Source organism: Mugil cephalus, chromosome 3 (assembly GCF_022458985.1).
Source record: "Mugil cephalus isolate CIBA_MC_2020 chromosome 3, CIBA_Mcephalus_1.1, whole genome shotgun sequence".
Classification (NCBI taxonomy): domain Eukaryota; kingdom Metazoa; phylum Chordata; class Actinopteri; order Mugiliformes; family Mugilidae; genus Mugil; species Mugil cephalus.
In genome coordinates, this window is record NC_061772.1 from 3,717,459 (window position 1) to 3,731,033 (window position 13,575).

The 13,575-nt window shown below is 40.1% G+C and overlaps 1 protein-coding gene across 2 annotated transcripts in view; it reads left to right on the forward strand.

Annotated features, from left to right (window-relative positions):
* Nucleotides 1–13,575, forward strand: part of adamts17 (ADAM metallopeptidase with thrombospondin type 1 motif, 17) — a 91,778-nt gene that overhangs the window by 19,379 nt on the left and 58,824 nt on the right. For both annotated transcript variants that reach the window (XM_047581422.1, XM_047581423.1), the window contains exons 4-7: nucleotides 756–928; nucleotides 1,434–1,517; nucleotides 1,625–1,782; nucleotides 8,162–8,205. In XM_047581422.1, coding sequence (XP_047437378.1) covers nucleotides 756–928; nucleotides 1,434–1,517; nucleotides 1,625–1,782; nucleotides 8,162–8,205 — 459 coding nt within the window. The remainder of the gene's footprint in view (nucleotides 1–755; nucleotides 929–1,433; nucleotides 1,518–1,624; nucleotides 1,783–8,161; nucleotides 8,206–13,575) is intronic.

The following is a 13,575-nucleotide window of genomic DNA, read 5'->3' on the forward strand; positions in this document are numbered from 1 at the left end:
GAGCTTTAGTCTTACAACAGAAGCTTTAAGATGGCTTATGTTGTTAGATGGTGACATTCAACTTTGCTGCTGGACAACCCTGCTCCTTTTTGCCAAAGCCCTCTGTGTTGAGAGCTGCATCATCACAGTGGTCTTGGAATGAACAGGGGAAATGACTTGAATGTGATCCCATGAGGGATCAGGCCCAGAATATACAGCCACCCTCATAATCCAATAATGCTCTTCAAAATGGTGACTTTGTTTTGGTGTCAGAAAACATTTTGAAAGTTTGTTTTATGGAGGCAACTATATTCATAGCAAGCTGAAAAAAAAATGTGTCCCAATGGACTTGGCAGAGCAACAGTGAAGATTTTCTGTGCCATTCTGCTCTACTCCACCAGAATGTCGTTTAATGGACTCAAAATCAAAACATATATGCACACTTGTAGGTGAAAAAGCTACTCAGTCACAGTAATGTGAGTCATTGTGTTACTTCTGCAGTCACACCTAAAAATACATATGATTGGAATTAAGAGTTCCACAGCATGTGCCAGTAATTAGAACATCATCTAGGGTGATCTAACTTGTGATGTTCTCTTTCCTATACTCTATTTTTGAATGAAGATTGAAAAAGCAACCTTTACGGTGTGGTCCAGTTTTAGCTTATGGTTTTAGTTGAATATACATCATTTTTTCACATAACCGTACATCTGGCATCGTGTTTCTAACGTCAGTCTGCCTTGCTCTCTCTCCGTCCATCCCTCTGTCTGTGGTAGGGAAGAAGAAGGACAAGAGGCCAAAAGTGGGTGACGAGGGTCGTGGGAAAAGAAATGCCATTCGCCTGCATGAAACCTACACTGTTGAGACGGTGGTGGTGGCTGACTCGGACATGGTGCAGTATCATGGTGCGGAGGCGGCACAGAGGTTCCTGCTGACTGTTATGAACATGGTATGAATTACAAACACATTTCCTGATAATATAAAACAAAGGCAACTAGACTTGTTTGAGTTTTCTTAAAAAATGTCACCACAGTTCTAAACAACTGGTAGGCAGGTGCTTATGTGGAACTCGCACAACTAGGGTGACCTAGCCACTTCAGTGGTTTAAAACATATCTAGTTTCCATTGATCTAGCTTTGTTTTGTGTATAACATGACCAAAATGACCACATTTCCACAGACACATCATCCAAAAATTGCATGCTTTTGTGATACAGAGGAAGCATGAAAGAAAATATTTACATATATTTCAACTCTCACATAAAGATGGAGTCCTAGTATTCATTTCTTCTGGTATAAACAGAACTGGAACCTCTTTTTGCCAAAGTAAAATTTAAATGAAAATAATTGTGGGATCATCATCATCATTGGCAGGAAACACTTTTGCTGTCTTTCCTTTACACCTTCTTCTCTCTATAGGTGCAGTCTGTAACACTGTTGTTCTACCTCTTGCAGGTTTATAACATGTTCCATCACCAAAGTCTGGGAATTAGGATCAACATTAGAGTCACCAAGCTGGTGTTGCTTCACACTCGCCCAGTAAGCCTTAATTTTCACTTTCTTCAACTCAGTCTACCAAAAATACCAATAAAAAATACCAATTTTTAGTATACTTAAATAATTGATATACTGTATCTGTTCTTCAGGAAAAGCTAAAGGTTGGCCATCATGGAGAGAGGGCTCTGGAGAGCTTCTGTCATTGGCAGTATCAGGAGTTTGGGGGGCCTCGGTACCTTGGTACCAACCATGTGCCTGGTGGGAGGGATGATATCCCACCAGTGGACACTGCTGTGCTGGTCACCAGGTACGTACTGGACATTTCTCAGATCATTGAATAGTGAATAGATTTAATGTGTTCTTGTCTCTCCTGCTTGGTAAGCTGTTGTCATCTTTTCCCTCCTCCCCCCAGTATGTTCTAGGTGGGTGCTACATGTCGTGTTGGTCCTCCAGTCTAGTCATGGTCCTTTATTGCTCAGCATGGGCAGCCTCTCACTCAACAGAATAACAATTTTCATCTGTTGAGTGAATTGAAGAGAGTCTAAAATGTTTTAATCTGTGGTCCCAAGTGGGGCAATTCAGTCTTTCCGCTACCTTGACATTTGACTTTAGGTCAGCTGGTCCGAAGTCAGTAAGGCCAGGTGGGGTGACTTGGCACCAAACAATATGTTTTCTGTGGCATCAGTAGCCTCCCTGCAAAGGAACCAAGTTAAAAATGTGTCCCATGTTGATGGACAGCTGGGGTTGCACAGGACTTTGGAACTCTATACCACTATGCAATCTTCCCAGCTTTCTCCCAACCTGACCAATCATCGCTCAGATAGAACATTGTTCCATGGGACATTGTCCCCTGGCATAGCAGTAAAAGAACAGGTACGAGAAAAATCATTTAGAGTTCCTTAAGCCATGACAGACATGACAGATAAGGAACAGCTACACCTCCTCTGACATAGACATCATTAGCACATCTGTGCATTCTCTACTCTGGTATGTTGTTCAAGGTCTATTATATATCATATATATCATGAGCTACACATATTGTAATTCAAAAGTGTTGAAGTCGCTCTTCATATCACTGTGCCGATTATGTGTTCAGGATGTCTGTCTGTCCATCCCATTCTACTGAATGTCAGGAGTGGCTTAGGGAATTTCTACAAATTTCACACAAACTTTCTCCTGATGCAATTATGAACTGATCAGAATTTGCTGGACAGTGTAACCTCATAAAACATATTCTATTCATTGCTCAAGTATTCCTATGCTGATTATCTTGTAATGTTACACAAGATATTTTATATCCACCCTTTTCACTTCATCTCCCTGGATGACGACTAGGGCAGGGACTTTCTGTTCCTCTGCTAGTCCACCACAAACTCATTGGTTTTGCTGTTATTGAGCCTCAGCTGATTGTAATTTCAGCAGATGACAAAACTCTCTGTCAGTGCTCAACGATGCTAATCACTAGACTCATACACATCAATGTAGTGATAGCATTCAGCATTCAGTGAAAAAACAACGACAAAACTTTTTACACATTTTATTGGATTTATTCATGACATACAGTATATTTTATACACAGATCAGGCATAACATTTTGACCACCTTCCTAATATTGTGCAGGTCTCCTTGTGTCTCCAAAACCATTAATGATCAGATAATGGACATGTGCGGTGGTGTCCTTCGGTGTCTAGCAACACATATTAACTGATATTTTGTGTCTCTCCCGTGGTCATAGTCGTGCCTCCTAAATTTGCTCTTCAGTGTGTGATCAATAGTTTTGTCAAAAATGGATATTTTTATTCCTTTCCATTGTGGCCTCTTGTTTCTTCTCCAGACTTTCCGTATTTTGGTTCCATGTTCTTCTGGTTTGATGGTAGAGCAAAGAAGGCTCCTTTTCTCTGCCGTAGTTTTCAGAGCTTTGGAAATGTGACAGGACTTATTTAATGTGTACTTCAAAGGAAGTGGCCCCTGAACTGGGAGCCAGCTCTTAACCTGTAATCTCTGCCCCGCAATGACTTGGTGGAGTCTTGTGCCTAATCACTTCTTCCTCAGTCTGTCAGCAGTACTGATTTGTTCTTCGTCTTCATGCTTCAGTCCCAGCAAGGCAGTGCCTGGTGCAACATGACACATTTCTAATTTAGGATTAGCTATTATTACCTGCTCTAACTCCCCTGGGGGGGGTGGGGTGAAAGGAATCCTTTTGTTTAAATGAGTACTCATGTCTGCTGTCAGATTCTGTCCTGTCTCCTCTTGCTACAGGGAAAGATTACAGGGCATGTATACAGTGGCCTTTTGTTTTCCGGGTGGTTTGTTATAAACCTGATCTCCCACCCCACCACCACCGCCACTGTCATGAGGCTTCCCCTGTGAGGACGGGCTGGCAGAATCAGTTTGCTGAGGTGGAGGGGGGAGTGAGTGCGAGGCAGCAAGCAGGCAGTTTAGCTTGTATCAAAGAGCTCTCTGGTTTCATATTGCACATGTCCACTCAGCAGCTCATATGGATGACACACCTTAGCAGCCTCTTAGACGGAGATAACAGGATATTAGATCCTGGCCTCTGCATAATTTCATGTCACTCACATATAGTAGTGTGTAGATACCAGCTACACAATATTAGAGCTGTGCTAGATGAATGGGTCTTTAGAACAGAATACCGCCCTTGTTGAAAGGTTAACATTTTAGACAGAATAATCATGTCATCCATGAAGTTTTAATTGCAGTAGTGCTTGCCTGATACAGCCTCTTTATTTGAACAAAATTCCATTGTTTTGATAACTAGTCTTAATTTAAAGTAATTTGTACACAACTATTTCCATATTTGAAATGTAAGAAGTTAAAATTTTCACCCAATAATATATTAAAAATGACTGGCTCAATTACTTGTTAACACAAATAGCTAATCAGCCAATCACTGCATTTAGGCAGATCAAGACAACTTGCTGAAGTTCAAACCGAGAATCAGAATGGAGCAGAAAGGGGTTTAAATGACTTTGAACGTGGTATGCTTGTTGGTGCCAGACAGGCTGGTCTGATATTTCAGAAACTGCTGATCTACTGGGATTTTCACACACAACCATCTCTAGGGTTTACAGAGAATGGTCTGAAAAAGAGAAAATATCCAGTGAACGGCAACTGTGTGGATGAAAATGCCAGGACACAGGAGAATGGGCAGACTGGTTGGAGATGATAGAAAGGCAACAGTAATTTAAATAATCACTCGTTACAACCAAGGAATTCAGAATACCATCTCTGAACGCACAACATGTCCAACCTTGAAGAAGATATTTACTTGGCACACTTTGGGCCCCTTAGTACAAACTGAGTACTGTTACTGACCATGTCCATCCCTTTATGACTACAGTGTACCCATCTTCTGACGGCTACTTCCAGCAGGATAATGCACCATGTCACAAAACTCATATCATCTCAAACTGGTTTCTTGAACATGACAGTGAGTTCACCGTACTCTAGTGGTCTCCACAATCATCCGATCTCAATCCAATAGAGCACCTTTGGGATGTGGTGGAACAGTATGTGCAGCCGACAAATCTGCAGCAACTGTGTGATGCTGTCATGTCAATATGAAACAAAATCTCAGAGGAATGTCTCCAACACCTTGTTGAAAGTATGACATGAAGAATTAAGGCAGTTCATCTCCTCTCATGTTCTGTACCGCTTAATCCTGCAATCCTAGGGTCGCAGGGGTTGCTGGAGCCTATCCCAGCTGGCATCGGGCGAGAGGTGGGGTACACCCTGGACAGGTTGCCAGCCTATCGCAGGGCTAACACTGAGACATACAACCATTCGTACTCACACACACACCTAGGGTCAATTTAGAGTCACCAATCAGCCTAACGAGCATGTCTATGGAGGTGGGAGGAAAGCGGAGTACCCAAAGAGAACCCACGCAAACACAGGGAGAACATGCAAACTCCACCCAGAAAGGCCCGAGCTGGACTCGAACCGGGATCAGCGCTAACCACCGAGCCACTGTGCCGTCCAGAATTAAGGCAGTTCTGAAGGCAAAAGTGGGTCCAATGTTTTACTAGTAACGTGTACCTAATGAAGTGGCCGGTGAGTGTATTTAGGGCATTTCTTGGTCACTTCTTCGTAAATATCACAATTGGACTGACTTTGCAACATTTCCATATAACATTGAATGTCTGCCCATCAAACATAAAGAGTGCAGAGAGAGAGAGGCATGCTAGTGTTAATGGTGTATTTACTGCTCATTGCCCCTTCTCTCATTTTAAATAACCTTTCTGTATTTCATATTATACAACGACTATGGGATAAGTGATCATAATCTCTTATACAAAGTTAACGAGGTAAAAATTCACACAATATTAAGCATGATGTAGTGTTAGAAAAACACCCTCTCTCTGTACATGTTGATACTTTAAAACAGCTGCTGTCAAAACATAAATGTGACACCTTTCAATGACTGCTGACTACATAAAAGTTTGCATTTTTGCGTTTTCCTGTATCTCCTTGTGTTTTTATATAGATATTCTCTGAAGTCATTGACTTTAACACTCAGCTGGTCCCATGCTGTACAATTGCTGTATGTATTTTTCTCCTGAAATGAGATACAGATATTTTGTTATTGTTCGGGGCCCTTAATTACCTTGTTTCTCAAAATAAGTTCTTCCTGACCAAACAGAAGAAGAAAAGCAGGCTCCCCATTTACAAATTCAGCGGTAATGATTTGAGTCTGTCACAGCCAACTAGTTTTGCAATACCAATTTAAAATCACACTGCATGCACTTGTCTTCAGCTGTAGCCAGACTGGGTATAATGCCAGTGATGAGGGTCAACTATGTGCCATTGATCTTGTAAATGCCGAGGTCACTAGTGGAAATGCATCTCACCAATGTGGTGCAGAGTGAGGCAGTCGTTACTTTCATACACCAAGGAGGCTTGGAACATTGGAACATTGGAACATTCAACATTGAACATTGAACATTGCTTGCAATTCCGAGAGATAATTCATATGTTGTCGTAAATTGCAATTCATGATTTTTTCTGTAGCACCTAGATATCTACAAATATCATCCCAGATCAACTTGAAGTTAATCATAGCATTGGACGGTACCTTCTGGTGTCAGAAGAAATAAGTGAATAATAAAAGTTTAGCAGTTGGGGCTGTAATTAAAAAACATTATATGTCATACATATAGTAAACTGTAAATATTGGCATACCATATGTATGCTACATAAAGACCATGTGAAGTAATACTTGATTTGCTATTTTGCACAAAAACACCATGTTTTTTTTAAATTTTTTTATTTGCAACTTATCACTTCCAGCTTACAAGTGTTGCATACAGAATGTCTCTTTGGGAAGCGCACAGCAAAACATTTTTTCTGCATGATTTGGGCTGTTAGTAACTGCGGCTTTGGAGTTTTGTTTAATTACTGCTGTTTATTAGGTTTTCCTGTGTAGTTTCCCATCCAGGTGAATTTTAGGTTATGGAGCCTCATTTATTCCTTTTAATATTAACTTGTATTTGTATTTAGTTATAATACTTTATTTGTTTTATTTGTTTATAATACTAGTGCAGGGCTGGTTTGTGTTCGTTGTGCTGTGCTTGTGAGGCTTCCTCAACAGAGATCCCTTTATGACCTGTTTCAAATCTTTGCATTCTCCTGAGAAGGCAAACAATTCTGTGTGACCATGTCCTGTTAATGCTGATGGAGACTGTACTCTCACTGCTCCTAAATGTTCTATTACTTGTTAGTTGGGCCTGAGGTCTCTATTCATCTTCAGGATGTAGATTGTGTCTTGATGTGACACCAGGATCAACAAAAGTCATAAAACCAGGTGTAAATGAGAAACAAATTCATGGAAAGACTATATAGTTTAATTTCTTAATGTATATTCTTAAAGGAAACATCACTAAAAATAATACATATATTTTGGAAAACGTTTCATCACATACACAACAAACAAAGTCTTCTTGAAGTCTGGTTGCCAGATGGTAACGTGCAGCTGTTCACACCTAACTGAGCACTCCCACATGTCAATGGGAGCCCATCTTCCTCCACTGTTGTCACAGAAGTGTTAAAAAACCCCAGTACCCAGAGTCGTAAAAGCTTGCTGCCTTAAATGATTTCCCTCCACACCTGGCTTTTCAAGATCATTGTACCCACTTAAGACCTTGCATTAACATCTGACCTGGGCAATCTGAATGGAAGTGGCCAGCTTCATGTACCTGTGGTCACATATGGCGCTGAAATGCGTCTGAACCAGCACTTGAGATCTCATCTGCACATAAACATTTGGGTCATTATTTGGGTGAGACGTGGCATTTATGAATGACTTTTGGTTTAATGACAGCATTGATGGAGCTGGTATGGACCTCAGAATGCTTGGTCTCCACGTCGAGTTTAGTTGACTTAAGGGAAAGTCTATGACACTCAGCACTTCTTGGTGTTCTGTGATCTTAAAGTAGTTCTTTGACAATTGTGTCCTTTGAGATGTATTTGGAGTCAGTATCTTGCTGCAAAATTGCTTGCTTGCTCTCCTAGGGTATCTCCTCAGGGCATCACTGAGCTCCTGGACAGTCTGAGGTGCAACCTGTGTTCCATTTGATTTAGGTCAGGCGAGCGTGTTGTTTCATGTGGGTGTGTTCTCGCCTAATTTCAATAAATCAGTGCAGTGAATTCTCCCCTTTCTCTTGCAGGACAGATTTCTGCGTTCATAAAGATGAACCTTGTGATACTGTCGGTGAGTACATGTGCTTCTCTTTCTTCCTCTCACTAACCATCACAACTACAATACATGCCACAGCCCAGTGCTTATCCTAAACTCATAGAAACTCACACCTGATTCTAATTATGAACCTATAGTCTTTACACTCAGCCTTTTCAGCAGATCTAAATATCATCAAAATATTCTCACTTTCAAGATTTAAATTCAACAATTTATCATTAACTCATATCACAAATAAAAACACATTGAAATATGGAAGACATTTGTGAACGTGTAATCATGTGCATGGAATGGCATCCACAGAATGCTGCTCTGGCATGATCCTACTGGGCTGGCTGACCTCATTGGGGAATGATAATGTCTTGGTTGGCTCTATAACCTTCCAGCCTTTTCTTAGTTGGGGATTAGAACTAAAATAGCACTGAGTTTAAAAACTGCAAAGGTCTGCATTGGTGATGGTGTCTAGCTTTGGTTACTGGTGAGACAGAGAATACAGTCAGCGACTGACCCATGGGTTTCATAGATCATCAGACATGACGACACAGCACAGTGGGTTGAAATGCTGCTGGGTTTTGTATTATTTATGGTTTGTCTTCAAACTCAGATTACAAATCCTCATAGAATGTCCGCTAGGATATTGAATTGAAGAATAGCACTGTAGGCTTTTGGATGTTTAAGGAAATATGAAGCCTCTGTCTTCGGTTTAGACTGGCTCAACTTTCTTTATACTCATGGAATAGAATACATACAGTGCGTGTAGAGGATTAACTTTCACTATGATGTGCCATGCTATGATGCACACATATTTGTTTTTTTTTATTCTGACTTAGAGTGTACTTAAAGTTTTAAGACTGGATCTGTTAGCCCTTTACATATTAGAACATCTGGGCCCAACATCTGTACTGACCAAGGTCCCAGACCTCTTCTGATTGTTGGGAGGACCATAAAATCCTGTAGTGTCCCCCTTGGTATTTATCCTGCATGCCACAACTTAACACTTTTCTCTGCACAAAGACAGAATTAAATGGAAGCAGAAACATCTGATGGGAATTACAAGACAGTGAATGTTGAGGTTTGTGGTGCAGCTGAATGTAATAGCTTGTTTCTGATTATGTCTGCAAAGACACCACTTTGTATTCTAGTCAGGACTGAGTGAAGTGTAATACAAGGGCCACACTTGGAGAATCTGGGCAAGTTGAGCTTGATATAGATATGGCAGTAATGGAAAAGGTCAACACAGCCAATGCAAAGGTTGTTTTTTACTTTTGAGGGAAGTGCAGAGATTTATCATGTGTGTCTAGTGTGTCAGGTTTTATTACATAGTTGTATCTATATACTGTGTTTGTAAAACTAACCATCAAGGGGGTGTTCTTTTGTCATCTCTTGGTGTAAAGATCGGGTCTGCCTATGTGTTGTTTTACCTCATTACAGTGCAGTACAGTGTTGAGCCAAGTTAGATAACCGTGGACCGTGACTTTCTTTTGGAGCCCTATCCTTCACATTTCTGTGGTGCATCTGGAAAACAGGGGTCCAAATGTATCATGCACTTGGGGTTGCTAATCATCCACAAACCAGACAACAATGAAGTTTACTCTAAGTCAAATATGCAGTATGTGGGAAAATAATTAGTTGTACACTCAGATAACACATATAGTGTTAGAATTATTTAACTCAGCTAGGTCAACATGTCTCACGGAACTTGGTTGTGAGGTCTCTGCCTTTAATGTGGTGTTGTGCATCTCTAATCTTATTTTAAACAGCAGATCCTAAATCATCTAGGTCTTGGGTCTTTTAAGTGACATACTATTCATGAGTCAGAGCAGAGCCTTTGATCAGAATGTTGCACAGCCCCGGGCTCTTCACACATGATTGACATCTGTGAGCCGCTGGTTTGTGAGTGTTCACAAATGATCTTTGTTTTTCCTTTGCTTCCTGCCTACCTGGTAGACAATAGAGACATTTGGACCAAGAAAGCCACATCATAGTGTAGCTTTCTTGGCACTTAGTTGCTTTCCTTGACTGAAATACGGATGAAAGACATGTCCCATCTGTAGCACATGGTGGTTTTGGTAAAAGTTTCAGCAGCTGCTTATGTGTCAGCAATTTTGACGTCATAGCGACCTTAAGTGCCCCTCAGATTATATGACCATATGGAGTGCATATATTTAATGTGCGTGGGACCGTGATCTATCAAATAGAAGTTGCTAAGTTTTGAGTATAACCACTACGCAGCAGGATGTACCAAGTAGGAACACCTAAAGGTCTGAAAACTGAATTAACAGCTGCATATCCTTGACCTCTGCAAGAACTGTATTTATCCTCTTAAGTAAATGCTGATCGCCAACAAAACTATAGTTGTACTTCAACCAGATGGTCGCAACAAGTCCTCCAATTGAAATTGCAAACCCAGTTGTTTGCTGGCCCTGCAGAATGACGTACAGAAACATCTGCTAAAAATTCCCGGCACCACGACAAACTCATTTATCCGAGCCTTGTAAAACCATTTTATGACAGGCAAAACTTTGACACAAGTTGATTAGATCATGGTTTGGGTTAAAACAAGTCTTAATAAGTACAACATACAAGATTATATATACAATACATGTTGCTTTGGTAAGAATGCAATAAATTTTAGCAATATTGCTGCATGCTCTTGTCCAATTGAATCAACACCTCTTTAAAACATTTTTGTCCATTTTTTCTACCCAAGGTTTAATATGGAAAGTATTATACACTATTCAAATGTCTTGTATAGGCAATTAACACTGTTAAAGTGCAAGGTGAACATTATCACTTGTCCCATGTATAAATGACTCATTTAAATTTTTTTTTTCATTTACAATTTACGTTACTGTATTTATTTGCCTCTGATATGTGCAGTAAAGCAGTGGCAGTGCATCACAAATGGCCGATACGAGAAGATTTACTTAAAAAATCCCATGTAATTAGTAAATGTGTAATTAGTAAAAGCTCAAATATGATATTTCTGTACTGTCTCTCTGTACTGCTTATTTGGGATTAGTCGTTTAGATGTAGACTGCTGTATTTTAAAGATCTTTGTATTTAATCTCTGATTTCAGTGAATTAGCCGTGTGCACGTTCTGTGGGTGTAATAGTGGAAATCTTTAGGGTTTCCTGATGGCCATGAAAGAAAAACACATGTACGGGTGGCATTTTACAGTTTTTGACAGAATCCTTTTCATTTGGAGAGTTTCTGTGAATTTAAAAAACTCTGCCTTCTGAAATATCTTTGGAATGATTTGGTGGTGTAGAATTGGATGAAACTTACTGCACTTATTGGCTCCACATCTAAGTCTTACCATACATAGCCCTACTTCCTGCACATTATCACATATTATCAGCACACAAATAGCTATGAGGTAATGGAAGTACTGTACACGTAGAAAGAGGCAGTGCAGTGTTGTGAGCCATTGTGGTAGCTCCTGGCCATGCCTGGCCCTGCACAGCTCTGCCCTACCATAATACTCTCAATCTGCTAATCTTCCTGCACAATGAGAACACTCCTGCTCTTTGTTCAAGCAAGCCCAAAGTGTGTGACACACATTGAGCCACACTATAATCACAGCACTCATAAAAGGTCCTGCTTCAAATACCCTTGCCACCCATGCTTCCTCTCTCCACGTCGTAAGGCCCACAAATACATAACAAATGAGGCCATGGAATAAGGCCTCCAGGTAGACTGGTTGATAGATCGATCAAAGGGTGTCTTCCAACCAGTCTAGTCTGTGTAACCATGTCAATTTTCAGCAAAGCAAAGCAAAGCTAGATCGTAAACATATTAGAAATATGGACAGACATGTGGTAGTCGCCCTGAAACAGTTATTTGTTTAAAATATTCTTTTTTTAATTCCTGTACCTGTAACTGTAACATAACACTGTTTCCCGCAGGGATCGGTTAAGTATTTCTCATTCTGATAAATGATCTATGGAGTTCATTGTATTAATCACGTATCCCCTTCTAGAATTCCTACAAGGCCATATTAGTTTTTATTTATCTTGTTGCTTGTAGGTAAGCTAGCTAAAGACTTTGCCAGATAAGCAAAATTACCTTACTCTGGGTTAGTGAATCACGTAAAATCACGTAAGTCAGAGATAGGATATGCCTTTCTATATTTAAATTAAGTTCTCAATAATATAACACAAAATGCGCATATGATGGTGTACTGTAACAGAAAAGCAAAACCTGATTGATCTTTAATTACTTAAATATTCTTATAAATAAACAGACTTGGATTCAATTTGGTTCTATTACAAATGTATGATATCTGACAGGTATGAGGGTCCTATTAGATGCTAGATGCTGATTGGATATATTTTGTTCTCTGCCATACAGACTGCTTGTTCTCTAATACATGCTTTAGAATAATCTTGATTAATGAATGACACAAAAATGAATTGCTCATAGACAGTAATGTCATATTTGTCATTTGTGTTGGCATCATAATGCAGTAATATCTAAGAAAATATCACTCTGAACTGAACCCAGCTACAGTGTTGTTATACTGTTATGACAACGAGCCAAACAACTCCTCCATACATGTCCTCGTTATAACACGTCCTCGTTCACTACCAACACTAAAACTCAGTTTATCCTTTTTGAAACCTAGAACGTTGTTAAAGAAAATTGACCAAAAATTTCTGCAGCTCCAATTCTGTCAAATATACTTACCACCAAGGTCTGAGACCAAATGATTACTTTCCACTTAGCTGTCAGTCAAACAGCTGTCAATGTGTCAACCTTTGGTCAAGTTTGTTCATGTCCAATTATTCCATAGAAACTAATCTTGGTTGCTAAAACACTGTTTTAAAAATACACGCAGGGAAAGATTATTCACCTAGCTCTGTTTATTTGGGCCAGCATACAGATGGGTCAGAGTTGAAAGAAAATCCCGTAATAAAATGCCTTGGACCACCACAGGCTTCCAAAACAGCTTTAATGACAGAGGTTTCATGGATCAGACATGATGATTTTTCCCAATTTTGCATTTTGATGGTGACGGAGGAGAGTACTAACCTGGAGAAGTCGCACTCAATTCTCATCACAATATGAATCTAGAGACCAGACATTTACATTTCATTATGTTTGAACAGATACTGAGAAAAATACCCCTCCACACAGTTGGATAGTTCAGTCTAGTCTAATCAGAGTCATTTTGTTCAGGTGATTTGTATGACTACATTGCCGTCACTCGTTTGTTCGTCAAAACATAAATCCGGCCCAAATGATTTGATTTCCCTGGCAGATCTTAGCTGAACCCTAATCAGTTCCCAAAGGAGTGACTCCAGACCAACTTTCCCCCAGCAAAACTGCCTGTCTGGCTTTCAGGCTGGGAGAGTGCAGCAACCCAACCCCTGTTTGAAAAT